Source organism: Danio aesculapii, chromosome 17 (genome assembly GCF_903798145.1).
Source record: "Danio aesculapii chromosome 17, fDanAes4.1, whole genome shotgun sequence".
Lineage (NCBI taxonomy): Eukaryota > Metazoa > Chordata > Actinopteri > Cypriniformes > Danionidae > Danio > Danio aesculapii.
Window position 1 is genome coordinate 29,273,947 of NC_079451.1, and position 19,969 is coordinate 29,293,915.

Below are 19,969 nucleotides of genomic sequence, written 5' to 3' on the forward strand. Positions count from 1 at the left end.
TGTACCTAATAAAGTGGCTGTAAGTGTATCCTGTTTATACACTCAAATAGGAAAACTACTTAAATTCAGTTTCTCTAGATTTACAATTGATAGTTGTGTGAAACAATATTAATAAAAGCTAAATTGTGTTTGTAAAAAATGAGTTTATTAACAATAGATGACATTAAGTCCAAAAGGAAAATGACAATATTGTCATTTATAGCAGTGTTTCTTAACCACGTTCCCGGAGGACCACCAGCACTGCATGTTTTGGACGTCTCCTTTGTCTGTCACACCCATTACAGGTCTTTCAGTCTCTGCTAATGAGTCGATGATCTGAATCAGGTGTGTTTGATTAAGACGACACAGAAAATGTGCAGAGCTGTTGGTCCTACAGAAAAGTGGTTGAAAAACACTGATTTGGAGGACTTTACGGGTAATAAGTGCCATATTTTCTGATTTTTATATTCATATAAAAGTTTATATATTACATTTCAGTTTATAGTCATTTTTTTAAACATGTGAACTTTGTGTTCAATATGAAATAATTGACAATTATTTTGACCAACTGTCATTTTCTGAAAAAATAAAATAACCAAAATTACAATAATTTTATTTGAAAATATCGCCACATCTTTATAAAATAAAACAAACATTAACATTTTACTCAAACTAACACCTACTATAAATCCAGAGAAACAGACTCTTCAAGTGCAAACAAAAATACAACAATTTTTCAGACCTCATTCCTAATTTTTGCAATGACAAATCAGAAGTAAAAGAGTGGCGGAAGCAGGGCTACACATGCATATTACATTATGCTTTATTTCTTCCCAATTCCTCGCACAGTACGTTTTCGCTCCTCCATTTTGTCTTCCCCACATGCTCCCACACACCATCAAAACTGTGATTCATCATCGCAAGCATCCACCCCGTTCACATCCTGCCATTCAGTGCCAACAAAGAGACAGACCTGTTTCAAGTCCCTCACCCTTCCCCTTTTTCCTTTTATGCCATCTTAGATAAGGGCACGGGCTGCGTGCTGCGATCGGCAAATTCAATTACCCATCTGTTACATAAGCATTTGTTCAGTAATTCAAACGAATAGTCCTTTGGGTGTCATTAGGCATCTGGCACACAGTTTTACTGACATGGTAATGGAGAGTCTTTATCATGTGAGTGGCACATATTAATGGTTGGTGACAAGGTGATAAACAGAAACAAAGAACGCTGACAAGTGAAAAAAAACAACACACAACCCCATAAACTTTAACTTTGTGCTATATTTTGTGCGTGAACAGTTTTAGATCTTGAAAAGCAGAAAGTGGTTAGAGAGAAACAACAGTTTTGAATTCATATGCATAAAGGATTAAAGTAAACAAATAACCGTAGTTTAAACATACAGAAAAGACAAATATCAGAGATGTGCAGTAGTGATTTCTGAACGTCTATTCTAAATCTAGCAGCACAAATGGGTTCAGTCTTCCATATATGAGCTTATGAAAACTGTCTATCATCGCAGTTAAAAGCAGCACTAGTGTTCTAGGATAATATATTATGTGCCATATATGATAAAAATCAAAAAAGTAAAAATAAAAATGTAGCTAATAAAAAATAGACAATTGTGTATGAAAAGTGCATTGATTAAAAGACAAACCCTCAAGATTATAAACACTGGTTCGATTAAAAATATATAATAAAACAAAACAAAAATTCCTTCAAGCTCATTTGGCCATTCTTGTACGAAGACGTTTCTTGATGAGGTTTTCACTCTCTTTGTCCTCTGGATTTCGGCCAATAATCTACAAGGAAGTCAAATGTCAGCTGTCAGTCTTGTATGTTATTTTAGACTGAGAATCATTGTAAATATTGATAATATTTTACAGCACAATTTTGTTTAAGAGCTTGTGGTCAGTAAGATTAAAAAATATTGCTTATATAAATATTAAATATGATTAAGATGACAAATAAACAATGTTCTAAGCTTTTTATGTAAAGGAAACCTAACGGTCACCATTTCTACCAAAATATTAAGCAGCACAACTTTTTTTCCATAATTTTGAGCATCAAATTAGCATATGAGAACGATTTTTGAAGGATCACGTGAAACTGAAGACTGATTAATGATGCAAAAATTCAACTGTCATCACAAAAAAAAAAAAATAATAATATTAATAAATCGAATAAATTTCACAATAATTAAAAACATTTATAATAATATTAATAATAATAATAATTAGGGCTGCACAATATATCGTTTCAACATTGATTTCGCAATTTGATCATTCAAAATAGTCGCACCACAGTGAGTTTGTATTATAATTCATCATATGCACGTGTTTTTGATGTCTGTGATTGTATAATGGTTTTAAAAACATTCATGTATAAGAAATTGTACCATTTGTGACTTAAACAACGATTAATTTTATTGAATTATTTTTATCGTTCTGTTACTGTACTTGAATACTGTTAAACTCAGGAAATGATAAAACAAGTACAATTGTATCTTTTTCTTGATTGTGTTTATAGATTGTTATAAATGAAAATATTTACAACACGTTCAAATAGAGAAATGCACAGGACAGACCACAATGAAAATGTGTCGGGGGACCCCAAAAAGTTTATAGATTGCTTATTAGATTTTATGGAGATGCAAATAGTAAACATTAATTCATCAATCATTGACTAAACATGTGCATATAGAGAAATGCACTAAAAGTAGCACAGTCAACAATAAAAATGTGTTGGGGACCCCAAAAATTGTATAGATTTAATTTTAATAAACAATTTTATAAATTGTTTATTAGATTTTATGGAGATGAACCCCCACTGCAAAATCATCCCAATCGATCTAACATTATAAATTCCTTCCAAATAGAGATATTAAGTCTTGTATTAAGAATTGTATTCATATTGCGATACATAATCGCAAAATAAAAAATATCATAATGCTAGGTTTTTCGAATATCGTGCAGCCCTAATAATAATAATAATAATACATTCTTAAACACCCCAAACTTATAGTTAGAGTTTACCACTGCTTGGCATTACCCGATGAGCCGGTATGTCCATTGGTGAGGAGATATCCGGTCTGTCACATTTCCATTTATCACGTTTAGATTTTAGTTTTCGAGAAGAAGTCGACCCACCATCAGGGGATTTTCCACTCATCAATCCCATGATCCTCTTTGCTGTGACAGAGAAAGAATGTGATTGACAAATATGATGCCTGAGTATGATGAAGTCTTGAGAGAGAGTGAGTAATAATGGTGTAATATGTGTCATCCTGACCTTTACTCCCAAGAAAGGTGGGGGAGCTCTGAAGAAAATCTCCAATCTTCTGGAGCGTTTTGTCCTTTTTCCCTCTTTGGTTTGACTCCTGGGAATTTGGGGACTGAGAGGATGGAGAACAGAGTTCATCACTTGCTGTAATCACTCAGCACAGCTATGATGATCGGGATTCACAGCTCTCCCAATCACAGTCTCATGTGATGCAATGATGGTGAGCCATTTTCTCTTGATGAAATGTATTCAACGACCAAATTGAAAATGCATTGAAATGTATGCTCGAAAACCAGAATCAGAAAGTTTTTGCTGTGTGTTTTTATTTTAATTTGGCCAATAAATATACCGCATTTGCATTCAAACACATTTTATCATCCTTTTTTTTTTTTTACCAAGTATGTAAATGAAGCATTAACAGAGGTCAGAGATGGAGCACCCAAGGAAAAACACAAGATATTCTCAATTCATTTGAACAAATATTGACCTTCATTTCTTATTCCCCGATAACACAATGTTCTCAACCTTAAATACAAAGATTAGCCTTTTGTGTTTCATTAAAGCTCATGTTTAAGAGATAACCTGAATATTTTTTCCCACAAAGTCAAAAAAATGAGCAGGCAGAGCATCATATCTCGCTGTGTTTTTACTTTCCATTTAAAAATTACACTCATCTACCTTAAATCACAACCTGTCCAAGCCATAAATAATACAAAATTGGTAATTAGAAACCATGATGGGCAATTTATTGTTTGCAACATACTGTTAAAAATTCTTAACCCAATAAAAATCAGTCTCATAATAATGATGCTAAAACTTATAGTAAAATCTGTGAAAGCATTGAGTAAATGTGCTACAGAAGCATGCTTAAGATACAGATTTATGTGTGCATGAGCTGCTTTACAAACAGATTTACTGACATACTTTCACCCTTAAAAGTGTTTGAAATAACTTTTTTGCGACCAGACGCATATCACAGAATAAAGAAATCATGTAATAAAGACTAGGTCAAATAGCTTTGAATTACAAATATGCTGTACTTTATTCTTCTGAAATACCCAGAATGACTTAAATAAAACATGATCCACATTTTTGCAGCGATCATTTACTGTCATCATATGTTTCTCAATTTATTTGTCTGTATTTATAAATGTTTGTTTTGCCTTCTAGCATTCATTTTTTGTTCAAAAAAAAAAAACTTCCCTCTAAAGATACAGGATTTTTGTCTCTCAGTGTATACATATACAAATTGTTTTCATTGATATCATTATCACAATACCCAGAAAATTTTGTTATAGTGCATATATACAGTTGAAGTCAGAATTATTAGTCCCCATGAATTATTAACCCCCTTGTTTATTTTTTTCAACACATTTCTAAACATAATAATTTTAATAACTCATTTCTAATGACTGATTTATTTTATCTTTACCATGATGACAGTAAATCATATTTGACTAGATATTTTTCAAGACACTTCTATACAGCTTAAAGTGACATTTAAAGGCTTAACTAGGTTAATAAAGTTAACTAGGCAGGTTAGGGCAATTAGGCAAGTTATTGTATAATGATGGTTTGTTCTGTAGACTATCCAAAAAAATGTAGCTTAAAGGGGCTAATAATTTTAAACCTTTAAAAAAAAATGCTTTTATTCTAGGCGAAATAAAACAAATAAGACTTTTGCTAGAAGAAAAAACATTATCAGACATACTGAAAAATTTCCTTGCTCTGTTAAACATCATTTTGGGAATATTTAAAAAAGAAAGAGAAAAAAAAAAAGAGAGAGAAAAAAAAAAAAAAAAAATCAAAGGGAGGGGGGTGGGGGGTGTCTAATAATTCTGACTTCAACTGTATGTTTATAACTCCTCTCTAATTGTCAACTGAAAACAGCTACGATCAGTGCCTCACTATTTATATATATGCAATATCTACCATATTAAAACCTTATATTTGACACCTTTTCAAGCAAGAATCTCAAATTCATTGGTCATTAGATTGAATACATTTAGTACTTCCCACATACATCACCTGACAAAGTCTTGTTGCCTATCCAAGTTTTAGAAACAAACATACTTAGATCGATTACAAGACTTCTGTCAGGTAGTGTAGTGCTTCAATATGAATGTGGTCACTCACCTCTTCCCGATGAGGTGTTAGGTGAGGAGTCAATCTGCACATTGTATTTCTGACGTTTTCACCTTCCACCCCATCCTAAGGAATAGCAAAGCAAAAGAGTAAACAAGACTAGTGATTTGGTTTGCTTTAGTCCCATTTTGCATGTTTAATGTCTGCGAAGTGTCAGTAAAAGTAACACCTATAACAACAGGCTTGTGTTGTGCTTTCACACTTTTCAACAATGTTTCTGCTGTGGAACCCAACTATGACTCTAAACAAGTCATTTGTGGCTAACAGGATGATATTTATTGTAATGAAGCCTATTGTTTTATACTATAAAACCGCTATTGGATATGAGCCATTAAAATCTGACTGAACTTTTGAAAGCGTGATCATAAATCTGAATATTAAAACATGTTTATCCTCAAAATCACAGCATATGAAATGGTTCCTATAATGCTCAGCAGAACTGAGTACACCTCATTGTGAAAATGAATATTTTGATCCATTTCTCAGTGAATATAGGCAATGTATTTGGTGCACTTAAACAAAACAGATTTATTAAACAGATATATTTATTAAAATAGTATTTTAGTCACCAAACACCAAAAATTAAAGGATAATACTATTAAATTCTAGCAAAACATTGCAAAAAATTTACAACCTACAAAATTTCAACGATATTTTTCAATTTTCTAGCTTCTCTTTATTTTTTCTCTTTTTTAAATGTGCATTTAATATTTTTCTGTAACATAAATTTGGGTGTACTAGTTTTTGGACCGTTATTAGAAGTTATTTTGTTAGATAAGCTCCAGATTTGGCTTCAGTACTGACTAATCTAATGTACACGCACAAATATAATATTGTAAAGCTTTCTATTAAAAATATGAATTTAAAAGAGAGATTTGTGAGGGGTGTACATACAAGTAAGATAAGCTGAGCACTGTATAATAAGCTAAACTTTATAATAAGCTGTATAATAAGCTAAGCTTTTGTTCTTAACGTGGGCACGAAAGTGATATGTGCAGCTCACACTTCACAGACAGTGAAACAGGCCTTTGTTAAATTCATATGCTTGGTCAGACAAGATGTGATGGATGTTATGATGATCAATGGTGAGCTGATTTACTACAGTTGTAGTGAATTAATGAAACCTCTCATTGAGGTCAAATCAAAGGCAATCAAACACCACCTGCATTTACATTTACTTGATCCCTAATAATGTATCTGTAAATCAAAGTAGTTACCCAGTCTAGGCATGGGACGATAACAGTTTTTAAAAGGTATACAGCGGTTTGGAAAAGTCAGAATTTTAAAACCACAAAAATGTTCTGCTATAATGTTCCTACAGTATATGTAAGTTTTTTTTTATGCTTTGTTTTAAGATTTTTAGGACAACAGTATATCCAGCCAAAAAAATATTTAAAGATGCCGTTTCAAATTGTAAAGAAATCTGTGTTTTTGAAACTGACATGTTTATTGTTCCAAAATATTTTAAATCTTTCTCAAAATAAAATATTTAGTGTTCAATGGAGAAAAAAGTTTTAGTTTTTTACCCAAACATTTAAAAAGAACTTATTTTAGAGCAGTAATCACAATACCGTAAAACCATGAAACCGTGATTTTTTTATTCAGAGTAATCATATTGTCCGAATCTTATACCGGCCCATGCCTAGCCGAGTCGGAATAAAAATGTAACATGTAGCCACCTCTTTCAGAAAGAACTGGCTGAGGTTCTTTTGCTAGGATAAAATTTGATAGGATAAAAATCAGAACGAGCTGTTGTTGTTGAATTATAAGTGTCAAAAATGACCAGGGTCATTTAAAATAATAATAATTCAACTCATGTTCTGTGAAGCAGTTCTGGAGAATGCTGTCCCAGCAGTCTTTTCTTCAGACACTCATGCACAGATGCACTGTTTCGGTGTGTCAACTGGGAAGGGGTGTTTTTATGCTTAAGTATAAAAAAAAATAAATAAATAAAAAACAGCAAATAAGTAAATATACAGGCTAACATGCACATTTTAAACTATGTCAAAGATTGAATGGGATTTGAAGCTGTGGACAAATTAACATGCACATCAATGCTTTATATAGCATTCATATAAACACAACATTCAGAATGATTTCATTCTGACTGAAACTAAAAATATCCATGTAAACAATTTTATACTAAATGCATGTGCAAAACATACATGGCAACTCCCTAATCTAAACCTTAATAATCCTTATTGACTAAACACAAATTGGTTTCAGGTCGGCTAAAAAGAGTGGCGGTGAAATTTGTGACACTCAAAAGAGCACAAACCCCTGGGGATTAGTTGACAGATGTAGTGCCAAGAGTGTGCAGAGCATTAAAGCATCTTTAACAAGACAACACAGCATCTGCCCTATCCCTCTCAGTCTCCTTCACACACACACATAAACAACTAATACATGAAAAAATAATTTAATCTGCAAAATAAATGAATGATTCAGTCTGAAAGCATTCTTAGTCGCTCTCCAGTGACTCATCAGTTTTAGCCGCTTCCTTTTTCTCGCTCTCTCTTCTCTCTCTGTTTTCCCTCCATCACCCCCTTTCTGTCGCTATCTTTCCTCTAGACAACAAGATCGCATCTGTGACATTGCGTGTGACAGCCAATGCCATGCTCGTAACACCCGGCAGTCTAAACGGGGTGGACAGGGGCGGATCTCTGTCTGTCACACCTGTCACCTGCTGTTTCCAGCATCGGGAGGTGAGCTACTTTTGCCCCTCTCTGACTTGCAGGCTCGCATTAAAAGCAGACTAATTCTTGGACTCCAAGGAACCTGCCAAGTCGTTCACCGTTCATCCGAAGGAGATGCGTGCAAAATCAAGAATGATGGCTTGTTCTGAAGTCAGGGGCTGGTGTTTTCATGCCATGAAATGGGAAGGTGTAATTACAACAATTCAGAAGTGTTGAGGGTGAACTTGTTGCAAGATTACAATGATTTCTGTAAATAGCATATGAAAAGTCATTTTGTGAATGAGTGAGTGAGTGAGTGAGTGAGTGAGTGATGAATTATGGGTTTATTTAAAGTTTTATAGAGCATCATCCTCCAAAGCCTTTGCCTTTTATGCATCACATAGAAACAAATGCTCTACTGGTGAGGGCACAGAAGCTCAGTATTATCACTATAATGGATCTTTAAAAACTAAATAGCAAAACCCGCTCCATTTAAACACCCACCTTAATAGAAAGGTTATTATTTCTTTGATGCATAAAAGGTTTTATGGGATAATAACTCCTAAGCTGCATTTCCAACATCAGAAACTCTAATCAAATGGTCTGGATAAAATTGTCACATAACTTAACTGCTAATACAACTACTGGTAGCTGCAAAGGGTTAAGTTTTTGCACTTTTACGTGTTATGTGCACCTTGTTCAAAGAAGTCTGGATTGGTTATGCAAGTTTAGATACTTAAAAAAAAAAGGCTCCTACTGCATCAGCTTCAGGAAAAATTCTGTGAAGAATTGTATTAACAAGTATTCTGTGCATTATGTATGGAACCGAACTGTGTGTTTACGTAAATGTGTATTAGGAGTAGAGTGTCTTTATGCTGTTTTCATGGTGCAAGAAAATAGGAGGCATGTTTTTAATCATTTGTGTTGCCAAATCTTGCTAATAAAGCAAATTAGAACAAGTCTATAAGAAACTTAAATCCAACCGTATTATAATAGAATTAAATTAGCCACATACCAAAATCTTGCCTAGTTTATGAACTCCATAAACTGAATCTCTCAGACCCAAAGGCAACTTATAAGCATAGCTTAAAATAAGTGGGCCTGGGAATGTTTGAAGAGCATGCCTTCTGAAGCAGCCTTTCAAACACAGCAAAACAAAACCCTATAGGTTTAATGATGATTTAATTATCAAAAATAAATAAATACATAATAATAACAATAATTATTTGCTAACCATAATGAGATGCTGGTCATTGTAATATTACTTTGATGAATGATAGCAGATTCAAAAGATTCCAAAATATTGCTGTGGTCAGTGTCAATCATGGTGATTTAAGGATCGAGACAGGTTCCATACATGCACAGAATGATGAAAACTATTGGATAAATTCCCAGTTGTTACTCATAAAACTTTGAGTGTTTGTGGCCAAAGTCATCAAGCATTTGCAAACTTTAGTATCAGAATATTCAACTAGAACAGGACCATCAGTAAATGCCTGGATTGTAGAACTCAATCTGTTCCATATATTCAGCACAGGGTTGCACCTGAATGCAAAGCTGCATCCACTTTTAATGGAGAAATGGAGGCTAAAGCTTAACCTCTACTGCATTTTTATTTATCCAAGTGGCAATGATTTTTAAAACTTAATTTCTTTTTTATCTTTACTTTTATTTAGTTAATGTTTATTAAAGAGGTTGCACCTCTTCCAATGTCTAATTTCACTACTGTTCAAACAACCTTAAATTCAGCAACTAAGCATTGTGGAAAATAAGGAACGCCTTTCAAAATCATTTAATCTTACTGATTTTTTAACTGTATTTTATACACAATATTTAGCTAATGACTAACATCACATCTGGCCTATGCGATGTCAGATGATGAAAAAGTCCTACACAGAAAGACTGGGAAAGTGCATTAAAGGTTACAACAACTTAACAATGAAAGTTCGGTCCTTACATTACATTATAACAGCTCTGAAAACATGTCTAAAAACAAACTGATTTGAAAAAGAAGGTCCAAATTTGTATGGATTATGCTTAATGAAAATGTTTTCAACTAGAATCCCAACAGAATTGACCTTTTTATTCTGCAATGTGGAAGTAAACAAATTTTTGCGATTCAGTCACCTATAGGAGAAATTACTTGAAATAAAAATTTGCGTCAAATTACAGTCAACATCCAACGGCAAAAAAACGGTCAAATTATATGCTCTACAAACAAATTTGTTCATGACGATACTTAATAATAATAATAATAATAATAATAATAATAATAATAATATAAAAAAACATGCAACATTATGCTACAGTTTGCAACATTATGCAGCATGACAAGCTGTTTTAATGTCTTAAAATCAATGGAAGTGAATGAAACTGGAAGTCTTGAGCCAAAAAGATTCCAATGGCTGCGTCTGCTCATACATGAATAAAATCAATATGAGTTTGGAATGACATGAGGTTAAGATCCTGTATTGTGACTATTATAGATGTGCACATTGCGATATCAATGCAGAAACAATATATTGTGCAGCCCTACTTCCTAAGTTAAATAGAATTCCTCCATCACAGACTTGCCCACATTGATTTGCTGTTCAGAAACAAATACAGAGAGGCCAAAAAAAGATAATTAGATAATGTTTATACTTCCAATCTCCAGCTCTGTGGGTTAACCCGAGGAAATTAACATGACCCTGAGTGTCTAGGGAGTAAATGTCTGGTTCCAGACCATTAGGAGTCCTGAAGGTGGAAGGGCTGCTGTTTTAGCATTCGTCAGGAAAATGTACCTGTGGATTGGGCTCAGAGAAAGCTTTCTTTTTCACAGCGCTGCTCCCGCCTCCTTTCCTCTTCAAGCGAACAGAAACGGCATTAAAAATAGTTTTGTGCCATTCAATTACAAAACTCTCGAACAATTAGCAGTTTCAGAGCCTTGTGAAAGCGTGACTCTGTTGCCAGGGACAACTGGCGAGAGAAAGAGCACACAATTCTTTGACAATAAGAGAGAGCACTTATTCTGAGTGGAAAGCATTCTTTCAGTGAGCAGCATAACATCTTCGCTGCGGTGTTCTGAGAGAACGACATGACCTACACAGGCTAGAGACTATTAAGTGCACATCCACCCTTATAAAGTGTGATTTAATAAAATGTTAACAATCTTGTTTAGTCAGCATTTATGTCAGATTTGTATTTGTGTATTCGTAATCCCTTTGTCTGAACAATTTAATTAAATTCCCACAAGCAGGTTTCTCAAACAAACTATAAACCTACTGTGTATTCTTACAGTTATTGTTACTGCTTCCAAAAACAAGTGTTTATGAGGTTATATCGTGGCACGCTCGACCACAGGCACAGAAATATATTTTTACACACAGAACTATTTGCCTAATAGGACTTCCATTTCGCTAGCCGTGCACAATGAACACTGATCGTTAAGTGTAAGTGAGGAAAATTAGAACCTTGTTAATGACTAATTAGGACGATTTATAGAGCTGCTAGCTGTGCATAGCAGAGTCAGCAACAGATGGACCACTGATTTTATAAAGAATATCAATAATAATTATATATATATATATATATATATATATATATATATATATATATATATATATATATATATATATATATATATATATATATATATATATATATATATATATATATATATATATATATATATATATAATTCAGAATTATTAGCCTCCTTTTAAAATGTCTTTTTTTTTTTTTATAAATATTTCCCAAATGATGTTTAAGGCAGCAAGGAAATTTTCACAGTATGTCTGATAATATTTTTTCTTCTGGAGAAAGGCTTTGTTTTATTTCGGCTAGAATAAAAGTAGTTATTAGCCCCTTTAAACTATTTTGTTTTTTCGATAGTCTACAGAACAAACTATCATTATACAATAACTTGCCTAATTACCTTCTCCTGTGTAGTTAATATAATTGTCCTAGTTAAGCCTTTAAATGTCACTTTAAGCTTTATAGAAATGTCTTGAAAAACATCTAGTAAAATATTATTGCCATCATGGCAAAGATGAAATAAATCCGTTATTAAAAATGAGTTATTAAAACAATTATGTTTAGAAATGTGTTGAAAAAAATCTTCTCTCTGTTAAACAGAAATTGGGGAGAAAATAAACAGGGGGGCTAATAATTCAAGGGGGCTAATAATTCTGACTTCAACTATATATATATATATATATATATATATAGCTTGAAGGAGTGATTTTGTGAACTCAGACAACAAATATAATTGTCACGTTTATTCTTCTTAGTGTTGTGCTCGTAAGATAATTAGTCCTCCTCAACCCCACTCTCAATGGTGTGCTGAAGCTCATTTCCCAAAAGGGCTAAACTATGATAGAGAAGACATGCACTGGAAAAAATGCTTTTCTTACTTAGATTTTATGTCTTGTTTCTAATCCAAATTTCAAAACATTCTTAAAACAAGAAGATTTTTTTAGACAAGCAAAACATTTTGTCATCTTTTAAGAAATAATGTGCCAAAATAAAAGTTTTTAAAACAAGCAAAATAATCTGCCAACAGGGTAAGAAAAATAATCTTATGTCAAAAGGAAAAACAAGATTATTTTTCTTACCCCACTGGCAGATTATTTTGCTTGTTTCAAATAAAAACTCACTTAATATTAGCATATTATTTCTGAAAACAAGACATTATGTTTTGCTGGCCGAGAAAATACTTCTTGATATAAGATGTTTTAGACATTTGGACTAGAAGAGTTCAGTCAAAGCAGGGTGAATCGGCTTTCAGCTACTACGCCCCTCGCTGCTGGAATCAGCTTCCAGAAATGATCAGATGTGCTCCAACATTAGGCACATTCAAATCAAGACTGAAAACACATCTGTTTAGCTGTGCCTTTACTGAATGAGCACTGTGCTACGTCCGACAGATCGAACTACTATGTTTTTCTCTTCTTTTTAACTCTTTTATAACACATTTTATCAGCTTTTATTTTATTTTATTTTTATTCTGTTTGTTTTTATTTCTCTTATAATTGTTTCTTTTATTCCTGTTTATGTAAAGCACTTTGAATTGCCACTGTGTATGAAATGTGCTATATAAATAAACTTGCCTTGCCTTGCCTAGAAACAAGACAAAAAAAAAAAAAATCGAATTAAGAAAAGCAGTTTTTACAGTGTGTCAACAATTTGTCGTCTCTGTATAGTTTAAGATGACCAAATAGTACCAACTGTAGAATGGGGATGGATGTGGACAACGAAAACCATCTCATACAATAAAATGTAGAAATGGCATTACAGAGAACAGCTGTGTCAACAGCCAAGGAAGGTCAACTTCATTAACATCTACAAGGCAGTAAATTAAAACTATATAAAAGGTTTGAGTTTAAGCATGTTCAGGGTTCATTCTGACTCTGCTGAACCCAGGGTACTGCCGTGTACATTGAAGATATTTATTCAGTATAGCAGTCTCATTGAGATCTTCTATGTCTTCATCATTTTTACTTACACTAATGCTGTCGGCCCTTTTGTTTTTTGTACTACAAAAGGAGAAAATTATAAACATGCTTACGCAACTCCAAACAATGGCAAATAAACTCTCCTGCAGAAGACAGTAGGATATTTTAAAAGGTAATGCATTATTAATGAAACTCCTGATTTTGACGGCTTGTCTATGTGCACGACACAAACAAATTGACATGCATTCACAAATCTATGTTTACACCAACATGTCCTGATAAAGCACATAAGTGAGCCACTAACAAATTAAAATTACCATAAAGCCTACAAATCTCCCCAAAAAGTATCTGTATAGTTTATTTACTGAGTTGAATATCTCAAGACTGGATCTCTGGTTGTCAGATGATTGTCAGAAAGAATGTTGACAGATGAATGCAATAATCAGCTTATGATGAGCAAAACAGGTGTTTGCTTCAGAGAACAAAGTGTTTGATTATATACAGTGGGGGAAATAAGTATTCAACACGTCAGCATTTTCCTCAGAAAACATAGTTCTAAAGGTGCCGCTGACTTGAAATTTTCACCAGATGTTGATAACAACCAAAGAAATCCATATATGAAAAGAAAACAAATCTAATTAGTTTACAAATTAAGTTATGTGTAATAAAATGAAATGACACAGGATAAAATATTAAACACGTGCGAAGACCCAGACAGCAGCTGAAATCTCTCAGTAGTTATTCAGCAACCCTCTGTCCTTCCTCATTGTAAATTAATATTAGCTGCTTCAGTCTAACATCTACATTTATTAGGATTATGAAGACGAAACCAGAGTAGACATTTCAGCAAGATAATGATCCAAAACACAGCCAAGGAAACTCTCAAATGGTTTCAGAGAAAGAAAAACAAGCTGCAGAATAGCACAGCCAATCACCTGACTCAAATCCAATAGAAAATACAAAATAAAGATCAGTGCGATATTTATTTTCCCCACTGTATTTATGATGCTTTTTCATAAATATGGATCCCAAAATAAACAAATAAATTAAATAAAAATAAAGCTGACATGCTAATGGTAACATAAACACATTGTTTTGCACAAAGACAAATTGCCTAATGCGGATTCATTACACAATACAATTAGTTTAGGTTTTTCACCAAACATGATTAGTATTGGGGGCCAATAAAGCATTTTTTTTACTGACAAGATCTCTAAAAATTAGGATCTAATATTAATACTTTATTGCTGTTTTAAAAAAATTAATGCTGGTCACTTTTCCCTGTTTTTCACTTAAAAACAAAAATGTCAGTTTTTGTGGTATAATAAAAGGACAAAGAGCATACATCAGAGTAAGTGCCTTCATTTTAGGTCAAATATCAGTTTAATCTGCTATATAATCAGCTGAATATTCTACACAATTTCCAATAATTCTTAAGGCCAAGAAATAGCAAAGATTAGACATAATGCTAAAGTACAAGATGACTGAAGGCCATTCCAGTCACAGCACTCAATTCTAATTTGTGTGAACCCTGCTCTAAACCCCCTTCATGCGATTCTCACCTTGTCCATCTCGCCGCTCTTCCTCTTGCGTGTGGGTCTGGAGATTTTAACAGTGACAGCAGATTCTTCACCCTGACGCTTGAGAGCGAAGCGATCGGGCTGCAGAGGACTGAAGGAAATCTCCAGCTCAGGTCGTGGAAACCTGGACCGTCTGCCTGTTTCCGTGGAGATCTCTGATGAATCTAGCACCAGCGGACCGCTACCGGATGAGTTCTGCCATATGAACATTAATATCAACTTCAGTATTGTAATCAATGGACTGAGAAATATGTGCATTTATTTAGAAGACGCTTTTAATAATAGAGAAATAACCTCAAGCAGAAGCATGAGAGCTGCTGCAACTGTGAAACAACAGACTACTGACTATTAATTTATTTAACGAAGACAAATAAGATTTATTCATAACTAAAATTAAAATTAAATAAAATAGCGAGACCATTTGAACTGACACTAATTGGGATGACTGTTAAATGGCGAAAAATTTGCCTGGATGTTATACCATTTGGAAAAATGTGCGGTTTTTAAGGTTCCAGATGTAAACATTTCAGACTTGGATATCTCTGGTACTGTTTCTTCCCATTTCTCTCACAGACCATTTTAAATTTCAAAAATAGACTTTCGATCATCCACTGTCTCCCTAAAGCAAGGTGTCCCCCAGAGATCTATTCCCAGATCGTTATTATTCATAATTTACATGTCTCGTGGTCAGATTTTACTATGCCATGGTCTAAATGATCAATATTACGCTAATCATAACATCCAATTATACTGTCTGTATCTGTAAATCTCCCTGCCCAAATTAACAAAATATCTGCTTGTGTGAATGAAATAAAAGATTGGCTTAATTTAAACTATTTGAATCTCAGCATGGACAAAACTGAGATCCTTTGTACCATCAAGTACTGTTAAAAATGTGGGTGCACTTTTTGATTCTTCTCTCTCCTTTCAGGCTTTTAAATTCTATCACCAAATCAGCATTCCTTTACATACAGTCTCAGCAAGTACTAGAAGTCCATTTCATACAATATTTGAAACTCTGCTATTGTTTTCTTATTGACTATTGAGTGAAAAGAGTCTTCAAGTCCTGTATAGGCACTATATAACAAAGCTTTATCTTATTATTATCATTATTATTAACATTGCTTAATGCATTATGTAACACATTAAAAGAAGATTCACTAGTTTTACAGCATTATGAGATGGTTCAAATGTATTTATTTATGTTTTAATGCCATATCAGCAGCATTGGCTATATTCATGGCAAAACCTATACTAAATACACAATATATAACATACAATCATATCAGCTTTTTAACAAACATACATTGTATCAAGCTGTGGAACCAAACGATACAAAAATAGTTTTGATACCAGCAGGCATTAGACATTTAATTAAGGCAAAGACTAAAGCAGAGGTCTTTCTTTCTGTATTGTACATTTTTATAGATGCTTTTAAACATTTCTTTTTTGGGTAGACACTTGAAGTGATTGTTTATTCTTTTTGTTTTGAAAGAGTGTTTTGTATGTTTGTTTTATGTCTGTTTTATGTACTCTATGTGAGTTTTTTGTGTGGCACTGTTATGAAACGAGGACTCTTGACTGCAAACCAAATCTACCTTTGGGTATAAATAAAGTAACCTAACCTAACCTAACATAACTGTGCAAAAAAACAACAACCCTACAAATAGCAACAACACTCCCTGTGTTTGCGTGGGTTTCCTCGAGGTGCTCTGGTTTCCCCCACAATTCCAAAGAGTGGTATAGGTGAATTGGGTAAGCTAAATTATTCGTAGTGAATAAGTATGAATGGGTGTGTATGGATGTTTGCCAGTGATGGGTTGCAGCTGAAAGGGCATCCGCTGTATAAAACATATGCTGAATAAGTTGGCGATTCATTCCGCTGTTGCAACCCCAGATTATTAAAGGGACTAAGCCGAAAAGAAAATGAATGAATAAATCTCCAATTGTAGGGCTTCCTGGGCTGCTTTATCTGCACGTTCATTTCCAATGTGATATGGTTCAAAAGTTGCTTAAGAATATGTTGTATTAAAAACTGCTGTGCTGCATATTAGAAAAAAAATCTAAATAATGCATTTCACTTTGGGCCATTTATGTATCCTGGATGAATAAAGTATTTTTTTTGGGGAAAAAAAATTAAAGATATTTTACACACTCTAATCTAATCGTTTGATCAGCAGTACGTTTACATATATTTTTCCCAAATACACACACTGTATATATTTAGCATTTTAATTTCATTTATTATAATCCAAGCTACCATTAATCTATAATGAACAGCTGACAACTGTATATTAATTACAGTATATTGTAATTAAAATAAAGTCTAATAGTTAGTTTGTGACAGTTTTCCTTGTAGGCTTTATCTAATGTTACCAACGTATGGATTGTTCAAAACTAGGGCTGTTTGTACCTGGTATATAGATTGCAGGTCAAAATCAATAAAAAACACTAAATAATACAGGGATAAACAAGGTGTAGAACCACAAAGGTGGAAAAAACATATCAGAGGTAGTCATAAATGTATTAGACTGGATCGGCTTGGTAGTGTTGTCATTTATGTGGTCTAAAAAAAAAATCCACAAAAGTTAACCTGAAGAAATGGATTAAAACAACAGGCATGAACCATAATGCAACTTAGTATCTGGTTAAACCATAATGCAACGTAGCATCTTGTTAAACCTGGTGTAAAAGAGATGAATGTGTCACAATTAGACTCTCGATGTACTTGTGTTTTACCTGACTGATGACAGATCCTCTGGTTCTGCTTTTGTGCTTGATCGTACTGCTGTTCAGAGGCTTCATATCAGAAAACTCAGCTTCCATCGTCTAGCACAGCAATTACAACACAGCCAATCATTCAACATTCCTCACTTTACATCTAATTACCAGCTCAATTTAATTACATAGCTATGCCTAACAGAGACATATCACCACAGGTTGGCACAAAAATTTTTTTTGAGATATATACAAATCAGACAGGGTGGAGGCATGATGCACTAAGGAGTGCAAAGTAGAAGAGCAGTTTAAATTCTGTAGACAAGAATTATACAATAGAAACTATATAAAAGCTCCATTCTTGAACCTCTAGCTCTTGAAAACTCAGCTTATCTTATTCAAGGTGAGTTATATAAAATAACAATAATGGTTTAAAGGACAAGGCTAGTCTTTTAAACAGAACATTTAGAGTAAAGCCACTTTAAATTACATTTCTGCTCTGTTGATAGTAATTTTATTTGTCATGAACGGACTCTAATGACACATCAAAAGGAATAGATGAATAGGCAGTAATAAGACACATGTATGTCTGACCTGTGTAGTAGAGTTTCTGCGAATGCTGCTGTGTGTGCACTGCTGCTTCAGTTTCTGGATCTCGGCCTCTTTTACATTCAGCTCTGCCTGCAGTGCCTCTGTCCTGCTGTCCTCACTGACCTCCTGACATACAGACAGAACGTTAAACCACTTTACATAAGGAAAAACTGAATCAAGAATGAATTCTAGAACAATGAGGTATTTAAAAACTATGAATATTTTCAGTAAAACAATTATTGTGGTCATTAAAAAAATAGTCCCCCGAAAAACTAAAATTTCCCCACCATTTTCACTCCAAAAAAAAAAAAAAGTTTGCTGTTTGTGAAAATGAGCTAAAACAACACAATTCTAGAGTTTTTGTAAAAATTAATAAGCTACGTTAGTTTTACAGAGATGGGTTGCGACCATAGACTGTAAAATATAGGTTGCAGCTGTAAGGGCATCCGCTGTGTGAAACATGTTGGTTCCAATTGTGGCAACCACTGATTCATAAAGGGACTAAGCCGAAATGAAAATGAATGAATGAATAAATTAATTAATAAGCCAAGTTAATCGCAAATTGATTAGGTGGAACCCAACATTTTTTCACAATATAGTGAGGAGTGAGTGGTTTGTAACGTTTTTGAATTTCTGCTGAGCACAAAAATATATATATTTTGAAGAAGGGCTGCATGATATTGGAAAAATCTGACATTGCGATATATTGTTTTTCTGCAATATATATGCGATATGAATACAATTTCACCAGATGGCTTAAATGGCTTATTTAGGGGGGAAAATCATTCATTTAGATTGTTTGGTGAGATTTTGTAAGGCTGTGAATCACATATAAAAATATAATAAACAAATTGTAAGCAAGAATAATTACAATACAGCAAAAAAAAAAGAAGCAAAACATACAGTGCTTTATGGTTTTCCCGACAGTCAAACAATATTCAGGTACAGAAAGTGAAAAATTTTATGGAAAGTAAAACTGTATAGTCTTCATTGTTTTCATTCATTCATTCATTTTCCTTCGGCTTAGTCCTGAGGCTAACATGCAAATTCCACACAGAAACGTCAACTGACCCAGCCGCGACTCAAACCAGCGATTATTCTTCAATAAAGTTACAAATGTGGTACGTTATTCTGCTTGAATGCTTTACACTCTCTTGAAATGCCTTTAAAACGCATGCAAATGATAAAGTTTCACTCTGTTATCCACTTGTTAAGTGTGATGTCATGTGAAGTGGCTTTCGGCTAGGCATGGGATGATAACCGTTAACAAGGTATACCGCGGATTGGAAAGGTCAAGGTTTTAAAACCGTACAAATTTTCTGCTACGCCGTTCCTAAGGTATGTGTACTATTTTTTCAAATGTTTTTTTTTTAGGACAACAGTATCTGAAGCAAAAAAGATACCCAAAGACGCCATTTTAAATCGTAAAGAAATCTGTGTTTTTGAAATAAGCCAATGATTCATTTGACTTACTTAGCCTGACATTTTTAGCTACTGCTCCAAAATATTTTTAATGTTTCTCAAAATAAAATATTGTGTGTTCAAATGGGAAAGAAGTTTTCGT

General features: G+C 33.5%; 1 protein-coding gene across 2 annotated transcripts in view; it reads right to left on the bottom strand.

The window, feature by feature from the left end:
- Positions 1 to 576: 576 nt before the first annotated feature.
- kif20ba (kinesin family member 20Ba) overlaps positions 577 to 19,969 on the bottom strand; it is a 41,857-nt gene continuing 22,464 nt past the window's right edge. Inside the window, exons 28-35 of one of the 2 annotated variants that reach the window (XM_056477328.1) lie at positions 18,409 to 18,531; positions 17,836 to 17,925; positions 15,079 to 15,291; positions 10,865 to 10,924; positions 5,398 to 5,472; positions 3,271 to 3,373; positions 3,031 to 3,170; positions 577 to 1,781 (exon numbers count right to left, since the gene is read on the bottom strand). In XM_056477328.1, coding sequence (XP_056333303.1) covers positions 1,704 to 1,781; positions 3,031 to 3,170; positions 3,271 to 3,373; positions 5,398 to 5,472; positions 10,865 to 10,924; positions 15,079 to 15,291; positions 17,836 to 17,925; positions 18,409 to 18,531 — 882 coding nt within the window. In that variant the 3' untranslated portion in view covers positions 577 to 1,703. The remainder of the gene's footprint in view (positions 1,782 to 3,030; positions 3,171 to 3,270; positions 3,374 to 5,397; positions 5,473 to 10,864; positions 10,925 to 15,078; positions 15,292 to 17,835; positions 17,926 to 18,408; positions 18,532 to 19,969) is intronic. The other variant, XM_056477329.1, reaches the window with a different exon arrangement.